The 24,406-nt window shown below is 44.9% G+C and overlaps 1 protein-coding gene across 1 annotated transcript in view; it reads right to left on the bottom strand.

Moving 5' to 3' along the window:
* Window positions 1-1,069: 1,069 nt before the first annotated feature.
* The window catches only part of sox5 (SRY-box transcription factor 5), an 80,994-nt gene continuing 57,657 nt past the window's right edge, over window positions 1,070-24,406 (bottom strand). The window contains exons 9-15 of the mRNA XM_061251904.1: window positions 18,842-18,964; window positions 13,616-13,787; window positions 10,068-10,240; window positions 5,977-6,076; window positions 5,165-5,338; window positions 3,036-3,252; window positions 1,070-1,370 (exon numbers count right to left, since the gene is read on the bottom strand). Coding sequence (XP_061107888.1) covers window positions 1,070-1,370; window positions 3,036-3,252; window positions 5,165-5,338; window positions 5,977-6,076; window positions 10,068-10,240; window positions 13,616-13,787; window positions 18,842-18,964 — 1,260 coding nt within the window. The remainder of the gene's footprint in view (window positions 1,371-3,035; window positions 3,253-5,164; window positions 5,339-5,976; window positions 6,077-10,067; window positions 10,241-13,615; window positions 13,788-18,841; window positions 18,965-24,406) is intronic.

Raw genomic sequence — 24,406 nt, forward strand, 5'->3', positions numbered from 1 at the left:
CAGGGGGGGACCTCGGGACGTGACACACCCGTGCAGCTAGGGAGAAACTCAGTCAAATGCTGAGTACTGTATCCTTCCACAAGAAGTGCAACTGTCCAGCATCCATGGGAAAAAGCAATAATATATTCATATATATTTATATATATTTATATAAAACAATTCCAAATGTAGTCGAAGTTACACGGAGGAGCACGACAATGGAAAAGGTGAAGTTTCATCCCCCAAGCTGCTTCCGTACATTTCTCTCTCCTGCCAGAAGTCTTCCTCTTCACCTGAGAACAGCACGCATGGGCAGCATGGGCAGAATGAAGGAGGGAGTAGAAGTGAAATGCACATGGAACGGGAGGAGATGAAAGAGATGACAAGCTGCTGGTGGTCTGGGATTGGCGGGGATTGTCTAAAATGGACTCCGTCCTCCCTTTCCCCAGGGTGAGGGACAACGCGCGGTCCTACCCACGGGCGAGGGGTTAAAACGTCACCTACTCTCAACACGCAGTAAAGATTTGGCACTTCCTGTTGGCTGCAGTGTCTGTATGGACGACTGACAGAAAGAATCCGTCGACAGCTTTGAGCTGAAGAAAACGAGCCGCGCGAGAGAAGCCTTGTCTTCACTCATATCAGGTGCTTTTTCCTGAAAGAAAAAAATTTAAAACTCTTTTTTTTATTATTTTTCTCTTAAAAGTGTAGCACAAAAACATCAAATCACATTCACAAGCCACTTGTTGGCACCGTGTACCTGAGTGAGAATATAATAGAACCCAAAAAAAAGCAGTTTTGAAAGTGTCTTTCTATCAACAAACAGGTCCAGAAGGTCATATTTCAGTGCTTTGTCATTTTTACGTCCCATAGCTTATTTCGTAATTTTTTTTTTCTGATGCGGGGTTCAGCAGACGTCACGGCGGTTAAATGTTTCCTTTAAGACTCTTCCCTCCGTGTAACAGTCACTGTGAGACAGTCGTGTGATTGGCTGCTGATTCCGGGGCGGGTTCGGACAGTGGCGGGTGGTTGGTGGGTGTGCGGGGGGGGGGGGGGGGGGCGGGGCGGGGTTGTGACTGGGGCTGGTCCCAGATCAGTGGGCCTGCGTGAGGATGTTGGTCTCGCTGTCGCTGCCGTAGTCGGCGTCCTCGTCGTCGTACTCAAAGTCCTCGTACGCGTCGCCGTTGCTGTCGTCCAGACGCAGGTCCTCCTCTTTGACGCGAGGCTGCTCGCCCTTGGGGCCGCTCAGGTACGTGCTCTGGATGACGGGCGTGGTCGGCTCGGGGCTGCTGGACATGCTGGAGTGGTCGGAGGGCACCTGTGGGGAGGGCATCCCGGCCAGGGAGAGAGCCCCTGGGTACACCGCTGATGCCAGGGGCAGCTGGCTCTGCTGCCTGCAGACAGCCACAGAGGAGACCACAGTGTCACTACAGACATGACATTAATGTTCTACAGTAGTATAGACCTATCGACAGTACATCAATAACGGTGTCATTGATGAACGCGCAAATGCACTAATTAATATGGATCTCAGGACGGTCAACCCATGAAACTTAAATGCTATATTGCACTTAACATACGATAATGTGGAACGATTATGTAAACCATGTACATTAAATACACACTTAACATACAATAATGTGGAAAGATTATATAAACCATGAAACTTAAATGCAATATTGCACTTAACATTCAATAATGTGGAATGATTCTGTAAGGCATGAAACTTAAATGCAATATTACACTTAATTTAAAATAATGTGGAATGATTATGTAAACCATCAAACTTAAATGTAATATTGCACTTAACATACAATAATATGGAAAGATTATCTAAACCATGAAACTTAAATGCAATATTGCTCATAACATACAATAATGTAGAATGATTAAGTGAAAACATGTTGAGCACTACGAGAGTTTGTAGATAGACGGAAAATGCATGATTGTTTCTGTATTCATGGGAAACAAAAAATCAATTTATTTTTGAGACTAGTTTTTGTTTATTAAGAATGTTTAGTGCTTCTTTGAAAAAGCTATCCTGTAATGATGACTTTTAATTAAAAACCATTGCACATGTACCGAATGTACTATACTGTGGAATCACACTGCCAACATTGGCTTGGATGGGTCATATAATACCTCAGTTCACTCACATGTTGAAACAAGATATTCTGAATTAAATATCACCCTTTTTAGACAGAGAGGGCAAAATGCCCATTAACCACTAATGAAAATAAAATGGTTACTTTGAAGGCATTTCTTTCCATACAAAAAAAAAATCACTGCGATTTACATAGCCGTTCAAAAAATAAATAACCATAAAATGGCACAAGCACCTACCACTTCATTTGGTTTCTTTTTCTTGTGCTGGGGGCTGAGGCCAGAGCAGAGCAGATTGTTTCCATTTTCAGGCCATGATGCTGCCCGCTTACAATATTATCCAAAGTGTGAAAAGCCTTTGCAAGCCGCTCTTGTTCAGTAAGTATTTATATGCCAAATGGGAGATGATTTCATTTTTTATCTGTAGTTTTGTTGTTATAAGGCTTTAAAAGCAGATATTAACAATGAAGGTCAAACCAGTTGAGCACGTGTAAAGGTATTTATAAAAGTATTTCTGAATGTATTTATAAAATATTGCCTATTATTGTGCAAAGATAATACAAATTTTTATTTTATTTTAGAAATGCTTGTTGAAATATGTTTCTTCTGCTTGGATAAATGATATAAATGTAAATGTGAAGAGATAAACCGATCGCATTGAACCAGTAATTTGGCTTCACAAATCAAGCAATATAATGAGGTAGGCACTGCCCGTGAATTATAATTTATTTCAGCATACCCATCTTTAGGTAATTCCGTTTTGTTAAATACACGTCACTGTTGTTCGGTATTGATTCCCACAACCAGCTATTTTCTCATACTTGATAGTTTATGAAAATGTCTTTTTAAAGGATTTAATATAACGTTCCTAATATTGAAAAGGTTTTTTATTGTTTTTTATAAACACTGGCCTACGCTCAGGGTAAGACAGGAGCATGCGGATCCAGCAGGCCTACCCCACGCTGAAGTACTGGCGCATCTCCTGCCGGCGGTTGCGCATGATGGCCTTATACTCGCCGATGCGCAGCTTCTTGCCATCCACCAGGCAGGTGCGCTTGGGGCGGGGCTTGTACTTGTAGTCGGGGTACTTCTCCAGGTGCTGCTTGCTGAGGCGGGCCTGCTCCTCGTAGTACGGCTGCTTCTCCAGGTTAGTCATGGCCTTCCAGCGCGACCCTGAGGGGAAAACACAGCCAGCACTGCTGTGTGAGCGCTCCTGAGGAAACACACACACACACACTCACACACACATATACACACACACACACACACTCACACACACACATATACACAAACATACATGCAAACACACACATACACAAACACACACATATACACACACACACACACACTCACACACACACACACATACATGCAAACACACATACAAAAACACACACATACACACACACATACACACGCAAACACACACACTCATGCAAACACACACACAAACACACACACTCACACACACACATACACAAACATACATGCAAACCCACACATACACAAACACACACATATACACACACATACACACACACACTCAAACACACACACACACACACACACATATACACACATACACACACATATACACACACATACACAAACACACACATATACACACACACATACACAGGCAAACACACACACAAACACACACACAAACACACACATGCAAACACACATACACACATAGGCAAACACACACATGCATGCACACGTGAATGCACACACACACACTATGCATACTCCCGCAAACACACATACACAAATACACATACACACAGGCACAGACACACATATAGAACACATGCACATGCACACACACACACGGTATGTATACTCACAAATACACACATTATGAATACTCTCACACACATGCACACACATACTGCACACACACACACACACACACAGGCACACACCCACACCCGCACCTGCAATGTCTGCATATGCTTGCCGGTGTGTGTGCTGAATTTACACCTTGAATCTTGCTACTGTGTGTAATGTAAAAAAGCTGTCTCAGCTGGCCCAGACATAGAGGAATAGGAAACTCCTTCTGTTAACAATTCAGAGCGGTGCCTTATTAAAACCACATTTCACTGCTGAATAAAATACTTAGAAGCTCTTGAAAATGTCAAACACAATCCCGGGGTGGGAATAAAATGTCAGACGAACTGAAGTGCTTGTTTAATGCATAATGAATCATATCATCATAGCTGGAGCCGGCTCTCCAGAACAATTCATTAATCGCCGGGGATTCAAGTAATAACAGTTGGGCTTTGCCATTCTTTTTCTTCTCCCTTGTAATGATCACTGGAATTATTACAGGTGTAAGTGCCTATTTACGCTTTTTACAGATGTTTGGCAAACAAGAGATAAAAAATAGAAAGAAATGTATTTCAGTCAGAATCAGTTCACAGTAACAGGAAGTACAGGGAGCAGCCAAGGCCACACAGAGTGAGCTATCTCTGAGGGGGGGAGGGGGGAGGGGGGGCGTGTGTTTTTACAGCCAGGGGAGGGGGGGGGGGTGCACACACTGAGTGAGCTATCTCTGAGGGAGGGGGGACTGTGTGTTTTTAGAGGCAGGGGAGGGGGTGCACACACACTGAGCGAGCAGTCTGCGTGTTTTTAGAAGAGACACACACACACACACACTAAGTGAGCAGTCTCTGTGTGTTTTTAGGTGGGGTGTACACTGAGTGAGTCTGTGTGTTTTTAGAAGGAACACACACACACACACTAAGTGAGCAGTCTGTGTGTTTTTAGGTGGGGTGCACACTGAGTGAGCAGTCTGTATGCTTTTGGGTGATGGGGCACACTGAGTGAGCAGTCTGTGTGTTTTTGGGTGAAGGGGCACACTAAGTGAGCTGTCTGTGTGTTTTTGGGTGAAGGGGCACACTGAGTGAACTGTTGGGGGGTAATGGGCTCAGTGGAAATACACCCTGAAAAAAAGACACAAAGAAAAGTGATCCATGTATGTTCCTGTGTGTTGCAGAAGTACAGAGAGCGTGAACACACAACGGGATTAACACGCATGTCCACCCCCCTCTCTCTGCTCTGATCCTAGGGGGTGTCTTACCCAGGATTTTGCTGATGTTGGAGTTATGCATGTCGGGGAAAGCCTGGAGAATCTTCCTCCTCTCATCCTTTGCCCAGACCATGAAGGCATTCATGGGGCGCTTTATGTGTGGTTCCCCGGTCCCCCGGCCCCGCGCCTCCCGAAACATCCGTGAATCAGACACACTGGGGCTGCCTGTGGGCGAGAGCAAAGAGCACGTTATCCAACCAGCTCCTCCTCCTCACACACACACACTCACACTACACACACATATACACACATATACACACACTCTCACACACACACACTCACACTACACACACATATATACACATATACACACACTCTCACACACACACACTCACACTACACACACATATATACACATATACACACACTCTCACACACACACACAGCTACACACACACACTCACACTTACACACACACACACACACACACACACCTACACACACACACACACACTCACACTCACACTCACACTCACACTCACACACACATATACACACACTCACACACACACACACACACACACAGCTACACACACACACTCACACTCACACACACACCTACACACACACACACACACACACACTCACACACACATATACACACACATATACATTCACATATACACACACCCTCACACGCACATTTACACACACTCACACACACACACACACACTCACATGCACATATACACACATATACACACACATGCACACACACACATGCATGCATCCACAAACACACACAGATACCCACACACGAGCACACACACACACGCACATACACACAGACACACACAGCTCACCATCTGAGTCTCCGCTCATGTTGAAGTCCATCAGGGAGTGGCTGAACTTTCCCTCCTCTGATTGCTTCAGCTGCTGTGTCAGACTCTCCAAGGTCTTTTCCTACACAAGGCACATACAACCATCAGTTAGTCAGTCAATCAGTCAATCAATAAGTCAATCAATCAATCAAGTAGGATAGGTGAGTCATTACAAAAGCAGAGTGAATTCTCTGGTGTGAGTGTTTAGCACACTCAAGAACTATTCTCCTAATGCATCAGCTGAAATATAATGCAGTAAATCAGCCACTGTTTCCTCCTGCACATTTAATCAATGAGTACCACACAGTGTTTCCCCAAAGATCCAGCAGGGTGCAGTGCATTCATTTCTACCAGACAGATATACGGAGAGACACAGTGGAAGGTGCTGCATTGGCAGTAGGAAGTGGTCTGTTTGAGTAGACGCGTGAGTGGATTTTGGAGTGGGTATCAGTAGAGTTGTTTTTTCTGTGATTAATGAGTCAGTTGTTGTCAGAATTGTATTTGTCTGTGGATAGTGGTCAGTGGATTGTTGGTGCATGCAGTACATGGAACATTTTTGGTGTAGGGAATTGCAATTGGGGTTTTATTTGGTTGTAGGAGTGGATAGAGGTCATCAGTATGGCTAGTTGTGATTGGATTGTCAGTGTGGACAGTTGTGAGTGGGTTGTTTGAATGGAAAGTTGTGAGTGGGTTTTTTGAATGGATAGTTGTGATTGGGTTGTCGGTATGGACAGTTGTGATGGGGTTGTCCGTATCAGTTGCGATTTGGTTGTCACTATGGACAGTTGTGAGTGGGTTGTTTGAATGGATAATTGTGATTTGGTTGTCACTATGGACAGTTGTGAGTGGGTTGGTTGTGTGCAAAGTAGTGAGTGGGTTGTCAGTGTGGACAGTGATGAGTGGGTTGTTGGTGTAGATAGTGGAGAGTGGGTTGTCATTATGGACAGTTGTAATTGGGTTGTTAGGATAGACAGTGGTGATTTGGGTTGTTTGAATGGATAGTGGGTGATTCTCAGAGCAGTCTTAGCAACCGCAACCTTGCTATGGAAGCTATAACTGAAGGCCAAGCTTGGCAGCGCAAACACGCTTTTAACTTCCTGCCTCTGAAATCCATGGAGACGCACTTAAAACAACAGTGTGCACTGACACACATGCTGTTAGACCTGAGGAGCAGCGTGGGCAGAGGATATAGGGTCAGCCCATACAACCGAACAGAACAGCACCAAACAGAGGCTTATTACAGGCCCCCACTGAAACACGCACAGCCTGAACGCGGCAGGGCCGTGCTTCATTCCGCAGCCCCAAACGGAGACCCTGACGAGCCGTGCTCTCCCCGCCCTGAGCTGGGGGGTCCGTCTCCGAGCGCAGGGGGGAGCCGAGCGCCTACGCTCCCTTTTCGGGTGTTTCGGCGGGGCCACCTGCGGGAGCGTGCCCCCTCTCTCACTTCACACGGTGGCGAGCGTCTGTGGGGCAACACTCCAGAAAAGAGAGAGGGCCAGACCACACACCCCCATGGGTGTTTATTACACTCCATAAAGGCTGATTTACTCGCCATTTGCATAACTAATGCAGCCTGCCTGCTCATTTACATTTCACACCCCCATCTCTGTAAATACATACTCAGATCTCCCTACCCAGGAGCTGCATTTACAACCTAATTATACAATTACAATACATCTCAAAAACATGGCCTCTTTAAAAATACACTTAACAGTGTCCCCTCCATTACAGCGTGACCCGTGCAGATTGGGATGCTGTAATGAAATGCATTTTTCTATTCTCAGTGATAGAATCAAACTGTTCCTCAGAGTTAATTGATCAGATTTGAATAAATGTGCTAAACAAACAGGGTTTTCAAACAGGAAACAGTAAAGAGTGGACTATCCTCATTTTCTCTGTTAACACGCCTAAGGGGGGGGGGGGGACAGCTGAATAGAGCACTGAATCCTAATTTTCAGTACACTTCCCTGTAATTCAAAGTAAAGACGTTAAAAAGATATGGATTACTCCCAGCTACTTTCAGCACTAATTGGTTAAAGGTGCAGTGAGTTGTGGAAGTGTTGGTACCTGGGTGGCCCTTCTGAGGAGGGCTTTGCTTTTACTCCTCGCCCAGTGCATACGCAGGCTCGCAAGCTGCAGCTATCCTCCAGAGCGAACCGCCACATTTAGTGTTTTACTTTCCTAATCTGGACTTTGGCTCTGCGACAGGATAGCAGCACTGCCCAGTCCCCTCTTTGTTGTAGGGTGAAAGGTTGTCGCTGCACAAAGAAAACCCACAGCATCCCACAGCCTGGACAGAGTCCAGTCTGGGGCTCCAGATTCACTGACGGATTTGGCATCTGCCTGAGGCTTGGAGAAAGGTGGGGTCTGGGCTGAAATTCTGCAGCAGACATCTATGGCCAGAAACTGGCTGCCCCTGACTCAGAGAAATGACAGGCAAACGGGCAGATGTGACTATATCCAGCTCCGAATAAAGCAGCAGAATACAACGTCTCATCTTGGCAGACACTTAAATAGGTGCAGTTTATACTGAAGTAAAGTCTTTACTTGACTTTGAGATGAATTATTTAAAAGATAATTACTGAAATTCACCTCTTTCCATGTCTGATTTTTTGGAGACACAGATCACATCTGACAGCAGTTGTGAACATGAGCTTTGTCATTGGTCTCTTTGTCATTGGTCTCTTATCTTTATGTTCCTCGTGGTGTCTGGGCAACACTGTACCGCTACCCTTCATCCACCCACGAAGCCATGAATGATTCTGCTCTCTGTAATAACCCCCATCCAGCACCTGACAGTCTTCTGTGTGGAGGTGCCTTGTCTCAGAGCTCTCTGACCCCATATGGCCTGTTGAGGGCGTGCACAGCCTTCAAACGCCTTCACACAAGCGCAAGACAAGAGGAGGAAAAGGAAGGACGGCAACATCTACAGTCAGCCTAAAGTCATGTGTTAAACAGCAGCTGATCTGCATTAAATCAGATTAAAATGGAGAGAGGCTGAAAGCGAGGGATTATTCTAATGTAGCCCCATCAGCAGAGCAGCAGTCAGGACAATTACTGCCATGGGGACTGAGGAGGGATCTGTAACCACAGCTAACGAGAACAACCTAGAATCAACCTAGCCACAGCTTCAGAGAACAGCCTAGCCTCAGCCTAGAACTTGGCTTTCCTGTAGCCACAGCTAAAGACAACAGCCTAGCATTGGGCCTTCAAGTAGCCACGGCTAATGAGAACAGCCCAGCATCAGGCCTTCCTGTAGTCACAGCTAAAGTGGCCCAGCACTGGGGCATCCAGCAGCTACTACTGTAGAGAGTAGCACTGCTCTGGAGTCTTCTGTATTTACATGTAGAGTGTGGCATGGTGTTGGGTCATCATTTGACAACCATGACAGAGCATAGAGAAATAATAAAACTTTGAATAAAAAGGCCTGCCTTTGAACTACCCATAAACAAGGCCTATATGTCCACAAAGATTTATTTAGAACTTCATGAAAACATTATGACAGGAATATGAATATTTTCTGTCTGAGCTGTATATGTGTGTTGAAAAGCAGTCAGCGATATTGAATAGCATCATTACAGATGCTTTTGAAGCTCCTCTGCACTGTAATGTGTACCAGCTGACTTGTGCGTGTTTAACAAATAAGCGGCGTTTAGCCTAGCTGCTGAGGAACAGCCGGTGTCACTTGGCATTAGCATCTGGCAGAGCGTTAGCAGCCTCGCCGCAGAAGGAGCCTGACACAATTCCTGCCCCCAGCACTCCTTGAAGATTAAATATCTGAATGGCGCATTTTTCTCTTCGGTATCTCTAGTTTCCTGAAACTCGGTTATTTTGATCTGAGGAAAATGGTACATGCCTTACAGATAACCCGCTACTTTCTTAGTCCTGCCTCTCAGGATATTGTACTACTAAAATATGTACATTACATACAGTTTGACTCTCTGACTTAATGTACTATTATTCATTTGATGATTTTTAAATGCTTATTGACATACTCACACACACACACACACACACACACACACAGAATATTATGTGAAACAGAGGTTATTGAAAGCGGCAGACTTTCTGACCTTCTCTGAGCGCCCGTTGTTGAGGGCCAGGCTGCTGACCGCCGCCACCTTGGCGTCAAGCACCTGCTGCTCCCTCTTCAGCTGCTCCTTCATTTGCCGAGCCTCCTGGAAGGCCTTGGTCACCGCCTCGTGGTCGTTCAAGAACCCGCCGGATGTGATAGAGGAGAGGAGGTCTGCAGGAAGAGAGAGAGGGGTCATTTTGTGTGTCTGTGAGTGTGAGTGTGTGTATGTGTGTGTAAGTCTGTGTGTGTGCATATGTGTATTGTGTATGTATTGTGTGTGCGTACGTGGGTGTCTGTCTGCACATGCGTGCGCGCGAGTATGTCTGTGTATATGTGTGCATGTATGTGTGTGTGAGTATGTGCATATGTGTATTGTGTGTGTGTGTGTGTGTGTGTGCATGTGTGTGTGTGTGTGTGTGGTGGGGGCAGGGGTGAAGCCTTTGGGAAGAACACATAGAGGCCCTGCAGTGTGCAGTGTAAATACATTAACATACACACTCGCCTGCCAGGTTCTGCCTGATTCACTCGGTCCCTGGGCATGTCTGATTCTTAATGTGTTCCTTTTCACCCAGCACTCCACTTGAATATAACCACCCCCTCACTTACTGACACCGAGCGTGTTTTTAAATAACATCAGCTCATCATGTACTCACACTGAAGGCATCAATATAACCACCCCCCACACATAGTAACATTTAAAGTGAATTTGAATATAACCACCACATGTATTGTAACGATAAGACTGTGCTTGAATATACCAAAGCAAAAATGTGCAAACACAAGTGTGTTTTTGAATATACCATCCCCTACATGTAGAAACTACATGTTTGAATATACCTTCACTGAACACTGAATATACAGTAGCACTGCATCCTTAACGGTTACTGTGCATCTTCTCACTAATAATAGCAAATCACACAGGGTTACATTAATCTTGTAATTATTTACTCCTGTTAATGTCAGCCATATACCCCAGGGCAGAAGCACACACAGTAAAACAAACGCAACAGGGCCCTTTGGAATCTGCATGGCACTCTGAGATCATTTAAAAGCTCCATGTTTTGTTCAGCACTTTTCATAAGAGGGGATCCAGAGGGTTTATACACTTTCATTCTAAAGCTCTGCAAATTCTCTGAAGAGAAAAGGCGAATAAACTGCATTCTGCCCTGATTCACACAGATTACTCCTATTAAACCCCAGCCCTGCTAATTTCCCCGTGGAACATCTGCCCAACATGTATCAAAGATGATTCCCAGCTTCTTTTCGCCATTATTATTTGTGTTATTTCCGCAGCTTATGGGCCATGCCGTCAGCTCCATCTGTGAGACCCTCGCCTCCTACTATCATACTTCCCATCTCGGGTTAAACCGAACAAAGACCCGTGGAAGATTACGCCTCTTAATCTGCAGTAATCCACCAGTAAATGCCATCTCAGGGCAGATTAAGCGCTCAGATTTGTAGTGACAGAGAAGTGAACTCTTTAAAAAAGTCAGAACCAGTAAATCTGTTGAAGTGGCCACTGGCCATAATGTGCTGTGAGTTCGAATGGTGGCTTTAATCTGGAGGTGCCATGGCTCTAAGTGTTCTTTCTGATTACCCTGTCTAAGGCACTCCAGGGCTGACCATGCAGCATTAAGAGCTACAGTAAAGGACAGAGTGAGAGATGGTTCTGGAATCACAGTAAAGGACAGAGTGAGAGATGGTTCTGGAATCACAGTAAAGGACAGAGTGAGAGATGGTTCTGGAATCACAGTAAAGGACAGAGTGAGAGATGGTTCTGGAATCACAGTAAAGGACAGACCGAGAGATGGTTCTGGAATCACAGTAAAGGACAGAGTGAGAGATTGTTCTGGAATCACAGTAAAGGACAGAGTGAGAGATGGTTCTGGAATCACAGTAAAGGACAGAGTGAGAGATGGTTCTGGAATCACAGTAAAGGACAGACTGAGAGATGGTTCTGGAATCACAGTAAAGGACAGACTGAGAGATGGTTCTGGAATCACAGTAAAGGACAGAGTGAGAGATGGTTCTGGAATCACAGTAAAGGACAGACTGAGAGATGGTTCTGGAATCACAGTAAAGGACAGACTGAGAGATGGTTCTGGAATCACAGTAAAGGACAGAGTGAGAGATGGTTCTGGAATCACAGTAAAGGACAGACTGAGAGATGGTTCTGGAATCACAGTAAAGGACAGGGTGAGAGTATAGTGAATATAGAGTGTGAGTGAAAGTAGGACTGAAGGACAGAATGTCAAGCTCTCATCTCCATGGTGAAAGTGAATTTGAGGCAATGGAAGGAGCTGGGAGATGTATGGCTGTCAGTTTGGGTGCTGAGAGGGGGGCTAGGGGAAGGAGGGCGAGGCTGGCTGAGCTGTCCCAGGACACGTTCAGTTCTGTGACAGCAGGGATGAAAAATGGACAGGAGAGAGGAAGACTCTGTCACATCCTCTGTGGGGAAGGGGGACGGGCAGTCAGGGGGCAGTCAAAAGATCAGGAGAGATGGCAGGTGTGGGAGGAATGAAGAAGGTACACACACGCCTACACACACACACACACAGGCACACACACACACACAGACAAATGGCTATGGTGTGTAAACAATGTGTACAGCTGTGAAGTGGGCTCGCTGTGGAGTGGAGTTATGAATCTTGCTGACCTGATAAACACAGCAGAACAGATGGAGCCACGGCAGGGCAGAAGGCGAACACTAAACGACTGGCTCGCCTCAACATGTTCGGGAGGATTCCAACAAACTTCACACTCTAATCCATTTTTCACAACAACAAAAACATCTGGACAATAAATCCAGTAATCTGTTATTAAATCCGGTGATTTGTTGAAAAACACTGAGATGAAAGGAAGAAAGGGCTAACTGCTGAACGTGGGGAATGGGGGGAGGTGGATGCTGAGGGCTCGGAGACACCAGGACAGTGGAGCTGTGTGAGAGGCTAGTCTAATCCCATCTGACAATACGTCCTGCCTGTCATGTCCGCTCTCTGTGTTCTTCATTCAGCTGTGCCGAGTGCACCCTTCCTTACCTCAGTGTCATCGTCACACACTGACCAAGTCTGGAAATCTCCGCTCTCTTGTTAATAAGACACACGTTAGTAGATTAGTACTAGATTTGTTGTGCGTTCTGTATGAATTTCCATCATTCATTAATTACTGGTATTTAGCTGCATTATTATTTGTAAATATAAACTTATAACTTGTAACTTCACCGAACAGAAAGTATTTGTGTACTTGTATTTTTGCGTGTGTACATAGAGAGTGAAGACAGACTGGGTTGGTGAGTATCTTTGGTGAGTATCATTGTTTTCTTCTTGGTCTTCTTAATAATATTAATACTACTACTACTACTACTAATAATACTACTACTACTAATAATAATAATAATAGCAACAACAACTTTGTAGTGACTCACGAGGCTAGCGAATAGCGGGAGGGGACAGATTGGCGTATAGTGTAGGTAGGCGGGTGTACAGCAGAGTGACAGGAGGATGCGTTGTGAAGCAGCAGGTCTCTGTACACACGCAGGTGAGGTACCTATGGAGCTGAGTCGAGCGGGCGGGCTTCCAATGCTGGTGGGGGCGCTGTGCTTCAGGGACCCGGGGCCCAGCTTCTGTGCAGAGACCTGTGGGGAAGTGGGGGAGGTGGGTGACTTGCTCTCGGCTGTCTTAGGCTTGGACGACAGGTTCAGGGGCTGAGCGCCCTCGTCCTGAAAGCAAAACAGCAGAGACGTCTCCATGGTGACCGCATTCATGGGGACACGGGAGCCAATAAAAAGTCTGAGCCATGCCGTTTGCCCCACCCACTCCAGACAGTACATCGCCGTTGGCTCACTGACCAGGGAGACAAACTGCACTAGATGTGGGCCATTCTCAGTTACACTGAAGTACATAAACAATAATCTTTATTGACTATAATATATGACACCCGATTGATCCTTAAAGGCCAACTTTGCCTTAAATCTAAAATGCAACATATTGTCCGGTATCTTACAATTTAGTGGGTAAACATACTGAAAAACGAGAGAATGTTTTATAGTTTAACTACACTACGTGGCAGTTCTTATTTGAATGGATTATTTCTCACACACAAACACACTGCAGAAGTGTTGCTTAACCTGGAACATTTTTATAATGCAACCTTGTTGAATCTGCATACATCTGGCTAAATCACATTTCTTTGTGAGAAAATGAATGAGGTTGCCTTAAAAATGTTCAACAGCCTACAATGAAGGAAGAAATCTTGATTTCTATGCTTTTGCTATTTCTGTATTGGTGATATGTATCGATTAATAATAACTGCATATGGCGTACAGCATGGTACATATCTGTAATAAAATGGTACTTTCTATTTCTATTTGAATTATCAATTATAATTATATATTATGAACAAGTCTGTACTACAGCAGTTAGCATTGGATCACTTGCAACTTGGGTTCAGGCACAGGCTACATTCCTATCTGGGAACCTATCAGCTCAAGTAAATTTACTTAACAAACACCTGAAGCTTTCTTCAGTTTCAGTTGACCTACTGCTAAGATGACTCACTGGAAAAGCAGACACAAGCTAGCTTCACATGGAAAGGAAAAAGAAAAGACAATATCTAAAGCGTAGAGCCAGAGCCAGCATTGATGTATCTAGACAAACAAAAACAGACATGAAATGATGTGCAACAGCAAAAGGATCTGTAAATACAATATACTACCACCCACAGAGAGGAGAGGTGGAGTAATGCATTCTGGGTATTGTATTGTATTGAGGGTCACACAGTTGGACTAGTTTAGGAAACCACATATGGATTCCACAGCTTCTTTGTTTCTTTAACGAAAGGCTTCGCACTACAGGCACCCAATATAAAAGTAACGGCCATCATATTCCACTTTTTCCTTTTGATAAAAAGTTGTCCTTTAATCGTCTGTTGGAAAAAACATTCAATTCAATGCCTCTGTACTTTCTGTACTCTCAATTTAACTTTGTGCACAATGTCAGATCTTACAGACATATCCATCATGTACAGTAGACCCTTTATATTCATCCACCCAAAAACATACACACGTACACATGCGCACACACGCACACGCACATATACTTACACACACATACTGTATGCACGCACGCACACATACACAAACTCACTCACACACTCATACACACACTCATACACATACACATACACACACACACATATATAGTTGAGAGAAAAAACCAAAAGAGAGGAAAGTGAGCAATAACACTGTGGTGACACCTCCTTTAGCAGTTTGGGTCTGTTTGAGCTGATGGGATGTGAGGGTGGCCAAAATCTGAGGCACAGCAATGAAGCACAATGCTGGACCCATATGGTTATTAGCCTTGTGGGTGATATAATTACATTGAACATGATTATCCCTGCTGATGACATAATCATATATTTTTTTAAAGTAGTGCGCTCCCATGACAGGAAGAAAGGATTAGATCATGGAGCAGTAGCGAGATCCACAGTCCCTCCTGACCAGAAGACACATATTCTTTGTGCTAGTGGAGAGGGGGGTAGAGCATGCCGCGGTTAGTGCTGGGGAAACTTTCCCCCAATCCCTGAAGACAAAAAAAGGGCTTTCTGCAACAGTGCTCTCATTGTGGTCTCAACCCGAAATGTGTGAACATAAGAGAGAAGAATTCCAACTTGCGGCCAATCAAACCAAAAGCGACGCACACAATGCTTATTCATTCCTGAAACCCGCAGCCACAGAGGACAAACAGAAGCAGGATGTAGCAGTCTGTAACATGAACCACAGTATGCGTCCGCAGATATGGTGAACACACAGAAACGGTAATATTCACCAGCGGCATACACTATCCATGTATTCACTGTGCACTGCCACACTGCAACTAAAGCTATTCTCTCTGCACCATAACATCTACGAGCTATATTAACAGAAGAGAGGTGAAATACTGCATGTGGATAGAAGCCTATTCCCTGTGGTCAGGCTGAAGGTAGCAGCTATGCTCAATGTGGTGTCTGGTGTGGGAACGTTAACGTTTTTTCATGAATGGTCTGATTAAGACCTTCCCCTGCAGTCTTGTGATGAGCTTTAACAGGCTTGGGTTCATTACAGTGGGGCTGAATGGGGAGGAACCCAGCAGATCTCCTCATTACGCTGGAGACAATGGCCCAACTGACTGAAGGTTGCATTCTGACCTATATTGCACTGGGTTCGGCTGCTGAATTGCACTGTAGAAGAAAAAGCTGAATATTTGTTACAGTTAAAACCCTTTTCGCAGGGCTCTCTAAAGAAAATCCTTTAGCGGGAGGCCGGCCAACATGAATAATGCAAACGAAGGAGGAATTAGTTGAGATTGAGGCTGTTATGTGATTGGCTGGGGTGTTTTTTAGTAAATGGGCTGTGTGTGTGTGTGGGCTGTGTGTTATTGGCTGGACTAGGGCTGAGTTGCGTGTGATTGATGGGGTTGTGGTGGGGGCAGGACTAGCTGTGAGTGACAGGGCTGGATTATATATGCTGGGCTGTGTGTACTTTATGGTTCTACAGTATGGTACATGTGACTGGCTGAGCTGCATGTGATTGTCTAGGCTCTGCGTAAACAACATGTGTCACTGGACAATGAGAACTTTCACTGAGATGTGCACTTCCCCTTGAAAAATCTCATAGAGATTTAGAGTAGAGTATAGAGACTTAACAAATGCCTGTTAATAATGGAGGCTCAGGAAATATTGTTATATTTAATAACATTTAGGAAAGAAAATACTCAGCAGTAACTGTTGGAAGACTCACTCATTAGTGCTGTTTTTGAATCTTTTGCAAAGAGTAACCATTTGAAGAACGTTTACAGTGATCTTCTCACTGTTTTGTTTGAAATTCTTATCATTTTTTCTTATTGACATTTTTAACCTGGTAGCAAAATTAATTGTCCATCAGGGATAATAAAAAATTGATTGACACATTGATTGGTATGCTGGGGTCTCTTAGATTGTTAGCGGAAGATGTTTGCAGTAGTGCATCTAATAAAAGCTATTACCCACCAGCGATAAAACTGCCCTAGTAATTCACCAGCGGAAGACTGTCACTCTCTCCCCCACACTGAAGGCTGTTCCTCCAGGCTGGCTGGAGACGCTCTTTCTCCAGCCCTGATATTTCACAACACACATACCATGAGTCTCAGCCCTGCCCAGCTGTAATAGGTCACTGGGGCCACTCACAGCCTAACAAGGGCTCTCAGTCCAGCACAATCAGCAGGTGATCCTTCTCCTTTTTATCTGATGCCCAGGTCTCTTATATTGCCTGTACCTCCCGCTGCACTGCAATCCTTGGTCTTGTAATGAGACTTAAAATGACTTTTTTTCTTGTCAAGTTTAATTGATTTACCCCATTAGCCAAAAAGTAATAGACAAAAGACTTTTAAGTCTAAAAATAAGACTAAAATACTTTTTAGGTTTTTGCAGGGTGACCTTCTACCTTTAAGAATTGAGAAAACTCTGATCTCATTCCTGCCCTGGGGAACACACCCCATGTCTGACTGTAAGGATTACATCACACTTGGCCTGCTCCATATTAGTGGCAGATTCAGAATGAACCGCTCCATTCCTCACCTGCCTCTCCACACAGTGACTGACACCCCCCTGGTGCTGAACCCCCTGGTCAACTGCACACAACCCCGCACACCTCCTTCTGGTCAGCCTCCCAGCCAATACTGTTGAACCACTCATCCTGAAACTCATTCAGAACCAGTGCGAGATTAGCCTGCACTGTCCTGACCTACTTTTGTACCATGCGTACACTCATATCCTTCCACTTGCTAAGAGTGGAGGCCTGTATCTGCTTCAAAGCCCTGGAACAGGCGTGCTGGGCCCTTAACGTTTCCGTTTCCATTTCTGGATCTTCGGTCTCAGTAGGCCAGCCTGTGGCCTGTATCTGTGACAGCACTTCCTCCGTCTGGTTCTCCCCACAGTAAGGGCTTGTTCATTTTCAACCTTTCCACAGAAATAAGTGAATGGACACCACACTTCCAGATCAACAGACCAGCTTCCTGTTCTCTACTGCTATCTGAGAGCTCTCTGGACTCCACCAAGGTTCATCTGATTTGGAATTGCTGGTTGGACCGGGGCCTGAAGCCAAGCTAACTGCTCCTTATTCACATGTGGTTTGCAGAGCATGCTGAGAGCTGACAGTTGGTAATTATGATTTGGGTGTTATTATTATAACGTAATGTCTGATGTCTAATGCCATGTCCATGACGCATCAGACCACAGTTCACAGAAATTCACGAAAAACTGAAATTGACAAAAGAAATCATTTGCACTCTTTGCGACCACATCCGAGCAGGAACAACCCACTCTGTCAGTGGCCGCATATATAGTGCACAGAAAGACACCATCAGTGACTTTACAGAGAAAACAGACACTCACGGCATATTCCACAGCAGGCCTACAGTATATATTACCCCCAGTACCTCTCCCACCCCCCACTGCACATCCCTCCTGCTATTATTGAAATGGGATTTCTGAGCCTCACGCTGACCAGTGACCCCACATTCAGAGGTCAGCACTGGTGTATGTGATTGTGTCTGAGTCTGATACTCAGGGAGGGGCTTCCTGAATTGATGGGCAATGGGCAATGCCCCCCCCCCCCCGTCTTTGGCCTGGAACATGGCCTGCTTGTGCAGAGTGGGTGTTCAGATGGAGCAGCCATCTCAGCCTTGGAGAGGCCACATGGAAACACAGAGAGAGACGGAGACGGCGGTGGCTCAGGATGCAGAGCGGACGGAACCGTACCTTGGGTTTTGGTGGCGGGGTGCCTCTGCACTTCTCCGTGGGGCCACTAGAGGGCGAGTGTGTGCCAGCTAGGTTGGCCCCTGGGGACACCTGCATGGCCGCCAGCTGGGCTGCATAAAACTGCTGTAGAAACAGGAGGAGGGAGAGAGAGAGGGAGAGAGAGAGAGAGGCATGAATAAATAAATACGCTCCTCGCACAAACAAAAAGAAGATGCAAGCTAAAAAGCTGGGGCAGCCATTAGCAGTGTCCTGATGGCTGTTTTTGTTTAACAGGCAAGCACTTCTCCTGGAGGGGCTGTCACTTCACGTCCTGCCACTCGCCCCCCAGGGGCCCGGCTAACAGCACACAGGACTGAGAGATGTCCCACCCAGGTGCATTCTGGGAAACGCTATGCAGCGGGGTCAGACACCGGAAAGTGCTTCTAAAGGTGAAAAAGTGGCTGACGTGTTCATCGTGCAAGATAAAAAGTGGAGGATTTCTGCACCCAGCAGAACAAATGTAGAGGCCAAAGTAACATCTTCAAAATGGCATTACCTCACATTCTGACAGACCCTAAACACAGGCTGGGTTTCCCAAAGATAAACAGATTCAGCTGAATATGCCCTATAAGCAATAAGACATAGACAAAGACATAACAGGCAATAAGACATAGACAAAGACATAACAGTAAGGAGTGGTTTGTTAGGTCACCCAGTCAGTCTCTTCCACATGAATCATGGTCTTGCAATGGCTAACCTTAAATGGCATATGTGATTTAAATAGTTATGATATTTATTGCAACACCAACAACCAAATGAAATGCTCAGATCAATATTGACACAATAAATTATCATTTCTACCTGGCAAGTACTAATGCTATTTTAAAAAGTGCTTATTCATGTGGTTTACACATCCCACTGGGTGCTTAGCTTTCACATACATTTTAAGGTAACTCGGGATGATTACAGTATATAAACAAAAAAACAATGGAAAATAATTTTTGTTAGATGTATCACACAATTATAATCTCAGGGGTGGTTCAACATCCTAGATTTAAAACATGAAATGCATTGAGTTTTTACAGAACAAAAAAGGAAGGAAAGTCTATATATAAACATAAATGATCAATGTATGGTAAATTATGGTTATGTTTTATTGTTAACTTTTCAGGGAACAGCACTATGTGCCCTGTAAGGATATTAAGAATGAGACGAGAGTGTTTTTAATCATGTTTTTTCTTCAAGATGTGGAACCAAATCAATGTGAGTAAAACTTCTGTCCTTCTGTTTCAGATTGGCTGCCAGCCATGAGCGGGAAACAAAGACTGTTTATGCAAATGTCCACAGCAGCTCTCCCATCACCCTTTCAACACATTACACACGCATACACACACATTGACACGCACACACACACATTATACACACACACACAAACACACAGACACATATACATTATACACACACACACGTTGGCACACACACACAGACACATATACATTATTCACACACACACACACCCACACACACTCACACTATACACACACACACACACACAGACACACACACACACAGGCACTCATAAACAGAGACAGAGAGAGAGAAAGATAAAGGAAGGGAGAGAAAGAAAGGGGGAGAAAGGGAAAGAACAAGCGACAGAGACATAAGGGCCAGGAATAGCTGATGGAATAAAAGGTCTTGTTGGCCATTTCTATTCAATTACCCAACCCCCCCCCCCTTTTCTCCCCCCTAGCCCAGCTCCAGGAGGTGTGTGCGCCTAAGCGTAACCCCCCCCCCCCCTCCCACCCCCACCCCCCTCCTCTTGGGGGAAGTGGTCGGGTGCTAGATTGAGACCACTGGCTCAAATAGCTTTATTTGCTGTTTGAATTGAGTTCCATTACAGGCCAGGTTCTGTCACTCAGCCCTGCTCAATGGGGCAGGGAGAGAGACACGGTCACTCACACACTTACAGCGTGCCCAAGGAGCACTGCGCTGCCATGCAGATGAGCAGACAGGAAGAGACAGCACAGACCAGCGGGGTCACTGACAGGCATGTGAAGGGGGGCACATGACACAGAAGAGGGAGTGGAGGCACAGACAGAAAAATCTGGTACAATTCATATCTGGGTCGGGATGGCACGGAGGGCTTTAAATGTCAGCCACTCGCAAGACTGCGAGATGTACATGCATGGGGAGGGAGGTGGCGGGGGGGCTTGTACACCATTAGCACCCGCATTTCAGGGGATGCCTACGTTTAGCTGAGCGGTGAGAGGAGATACCTGCGAAGGATGGTCACAGGAAGCAAGCAGGGTGAAATGTATACCAGAAACGTTTTTCTCTGGGCCAATTAATGCCTTACATGAACAGTCGTAATCAAACGTTAAATCTGCGGATGTTAGCTGCAGGAAAATTGGCTGAGCCACATTAGCATATGCATTATCAGGCCCACATGACACATAAATTGCAAGGCCATACGCTCTGAATGAACGTTATTCAGAGAACAGTCATATCTCAGAGCAAAACAGCCATCACAACCTGCTAGCTGTCACTGACACACGATAACTGCAGCTAGGATTCAGAGTGAAAACTAAAGTTTATGATACCAATAAAAGTGTATGTGTATTCATCTTAGTTAATATAATTAGGAAATGTATTATTGGAAAGGTTTAAACTAATAAGTACCCAAACTATTTATTAGTTATTATATCAAGCCAGCCATTCAGTGGATTCTTTTTTTCAGTATCATACAATAATGCATAAAACATATATTCATCAGAAAAAGCCTCCACCACTGACACAAAACACACAAAAACTGTGTTTGAATGTTATTTCTGATGAGCTAAGATATAAGATATTTCAAGTGAATAAGGAAAGTAAAAGTCAACAGAAAATAAGTACATCTCCTAACAACCGCACAAGAACTGGTAGAACACTGAAATGATCACCATCACAAAGACAGTACTTAAAGATTTTATCTTTGAGAGATAGGGAAAAAATCGAGCACTACTCTTCCCTCAGATCTGAGGAAATCCACAGGCCTTTCAGTCAATCATTCCACTGTGAGAAGACAACTCAATGATATTGGTCGGGTTGGATGTGTAGCTCTCAAAAAGCCGCGACCGAGAGAAGTAATTAAACAAAAGAGGAGAAAATCTGCACTAGTACACCAAAACTGGACACCTGAGATATGGGGTAAGGGCCAATGAGTCTAAATGATTTATTATTAAATATTGTACATAGCTGTTGTGTAATTTTATGTTAAATATATATTTGCTGCATTATTAAATAAATAACTAACACTTAAAGGCTGTTTTCACAGGAAACTAAATAAAAGAAATGATGGTCTCTGACCTTTGCACAGTGCTGTATATTGGCAAAAAAACACAGGAAATGCAGTGTCTTTACTCTACCACCACTGCCCCTCCCCACCCCCACCACATCACGCCCACAACACCCCCATTACTGCCGCAATGATGTCTTTAATGTCATGGACACATCCTCTGAAGAGACCTTCTCCAGGCTTTTTCATTCTCCTAGATGACAGAAAACTTTTACTGCAATCTCAGGCAGTTAGAGCAGATATACTGCCTGCCCAGTGTGAGCGGATCTGTGGGGCGGGGGGCCACGGCCCCTTGCTCCCCTTCAATAAGCCCGGTTCACCGAGTTTATGTTTTTCTTGCGTCTGAGGTTTCTGGAGAATTCCCTGAAAGAAGGGAGTGTGGAACGGCCGTGTCTATTGTTTATAGGCTGACCTGCCGCAATTTCTCCTTCCCCTCGCATTCTTCTGGCCAGGCTCCGCGGCTCTCGAGTGTGAGAGAGTGCATCGTGACATATTCAGCACCTGACCGATAACAGACGCTGCAGAAGCAACAGCGTGGTCTCCGCGCGGATTGGAGGGGTTGTGAGAAAGACAAAGCGCGTTGACCTCCACAAATAAATGGAAAATTCCTTGGGCATAAATAACTTTCCTGGCTCTTTATAAGTACAGCTCAACAGTGCTTTCAGGGGCGGCTTGGGGTTAGAAGGACCTTCCACCCACACCATAGCACTACTTAGAAGAACAGTACCATTAAAAAGATGGAAGGGAACGGTTCTATAGACAAAAGGTCTTTAGAGGACAAAGTCAACTTCCCCTTTCAATTTTCTATCGCCATTTCTTCCTCCTTGCTTTGGAAGAATGACACAGTAGCCCCGTTGGGGCAATAAGGTAGGAGCGCTCCAGTATATCTGTTTTCATCTGCGGTATGACAGCAGGGATTGATATTGCATGTTCGGTGACTGCACAGGGACTAATCTAACATGTACCGTCAATTCATAGGAGATGTACAACCGTACAATGTAAGGGAAAGGCGTCCAATCACTGAAACCATTTCTGTGCACTTAAGAGACCATACCATGAAAGAATAAAATCAAATTCTTTTATATTGAACTTTTATCTCATGCCCCCTCCAACACACACACCACACACACACAGACACACACACACACACACAAGCACGGCGTATTGCATTAAACCTCTCACAGGGGCAATTCAGATAAATAAACCTTTGTATCTTCTCCACATATTTGAAAGTATACGCTAGTAAAGGCATTAGCCAGAGCCCTCTCTCTCTCTCTTTGTCTCAGACTCCCCGTCTCTCCCCCTCTCCCCCATGTACAGTGCAGTAATCCTGTACAATATGTTCCAACATCTGCCTCCCCATATGATGCCTGACCCATTCCATTGGCCCTCTTTATACCTCTCCAGTATGACTGTTCATTACACCAGCTGAGCCGATCAGGCCAGCAGCTACGCTCCATTCCTCCATCTCTCTATCGCTCCGTCTCCCTATCCCTCATCCATCCCATCTGCTCCTCTCCTCTCCATTTGGATCGTAGATCCAGCAACTACAGCTCCATCTCTATATCCCTGCTACATCTCTGACCCCTGTCTCTCCATCCCTGCTCCACCTCTTTGTCTCCACCATTCTTCTCCTTAGCTTGAGCACAACTCCATACAGTACAGCAAATGGACACACACACACACACACACACACACACACACACAGGATTTTCCTTTTGAATAAGTAAATCGGCTTTAAATCTAGTGAACAAAACCAGCCATTACCAGCTTACCAATAGTGCTCTGTATGATTGGTCAGATTTTCCATATTTCAAACAGGGAGTTAATGGTTGATACTCAACTAGTATTAACCATAATATGTTAACTATTCCTATAATATTTGTATTTAATTTCTCTAACCATATATATTATTAACCGTAGTGTATTCTGTTCGGATTTCATAAAGTTAATTGAAGTGATTTTTTGTCTCACACAGTCAACTGAAAACAGTCATAAAGCAATAATTGCTGATATTCAATTTGAGGAACTGACACACTTGCACGTGTGACCTGCTGTGCTGTAAATCCCTCTTGGGGCTGATGAATGCTGCATTTGGATGCAGCCCTGCCCTCCCTGACCTCTCTCTGAAAGTGACAGGATTTTCATGTCAGGTCTGCTAATGGGGTCCACAAGCACCAGGCCTGCATAAGGCACAATCACCTTCCACACTGTGGTGAACAGGCAGCAGTGCATTTCTCCCAAATATT

Source organism: Conger conger, chromosome 8 (assembly GCF_963514075.1).
Source record: "Conger conger chromosome 8, fConCon1.1, whole genome shotgun sequence".
Lineage (NCBI taxonomy): Eukaryota > Metazoa > Chordata > Actinopteri > Anguilliformes > Congridae > Conger > Conger conger.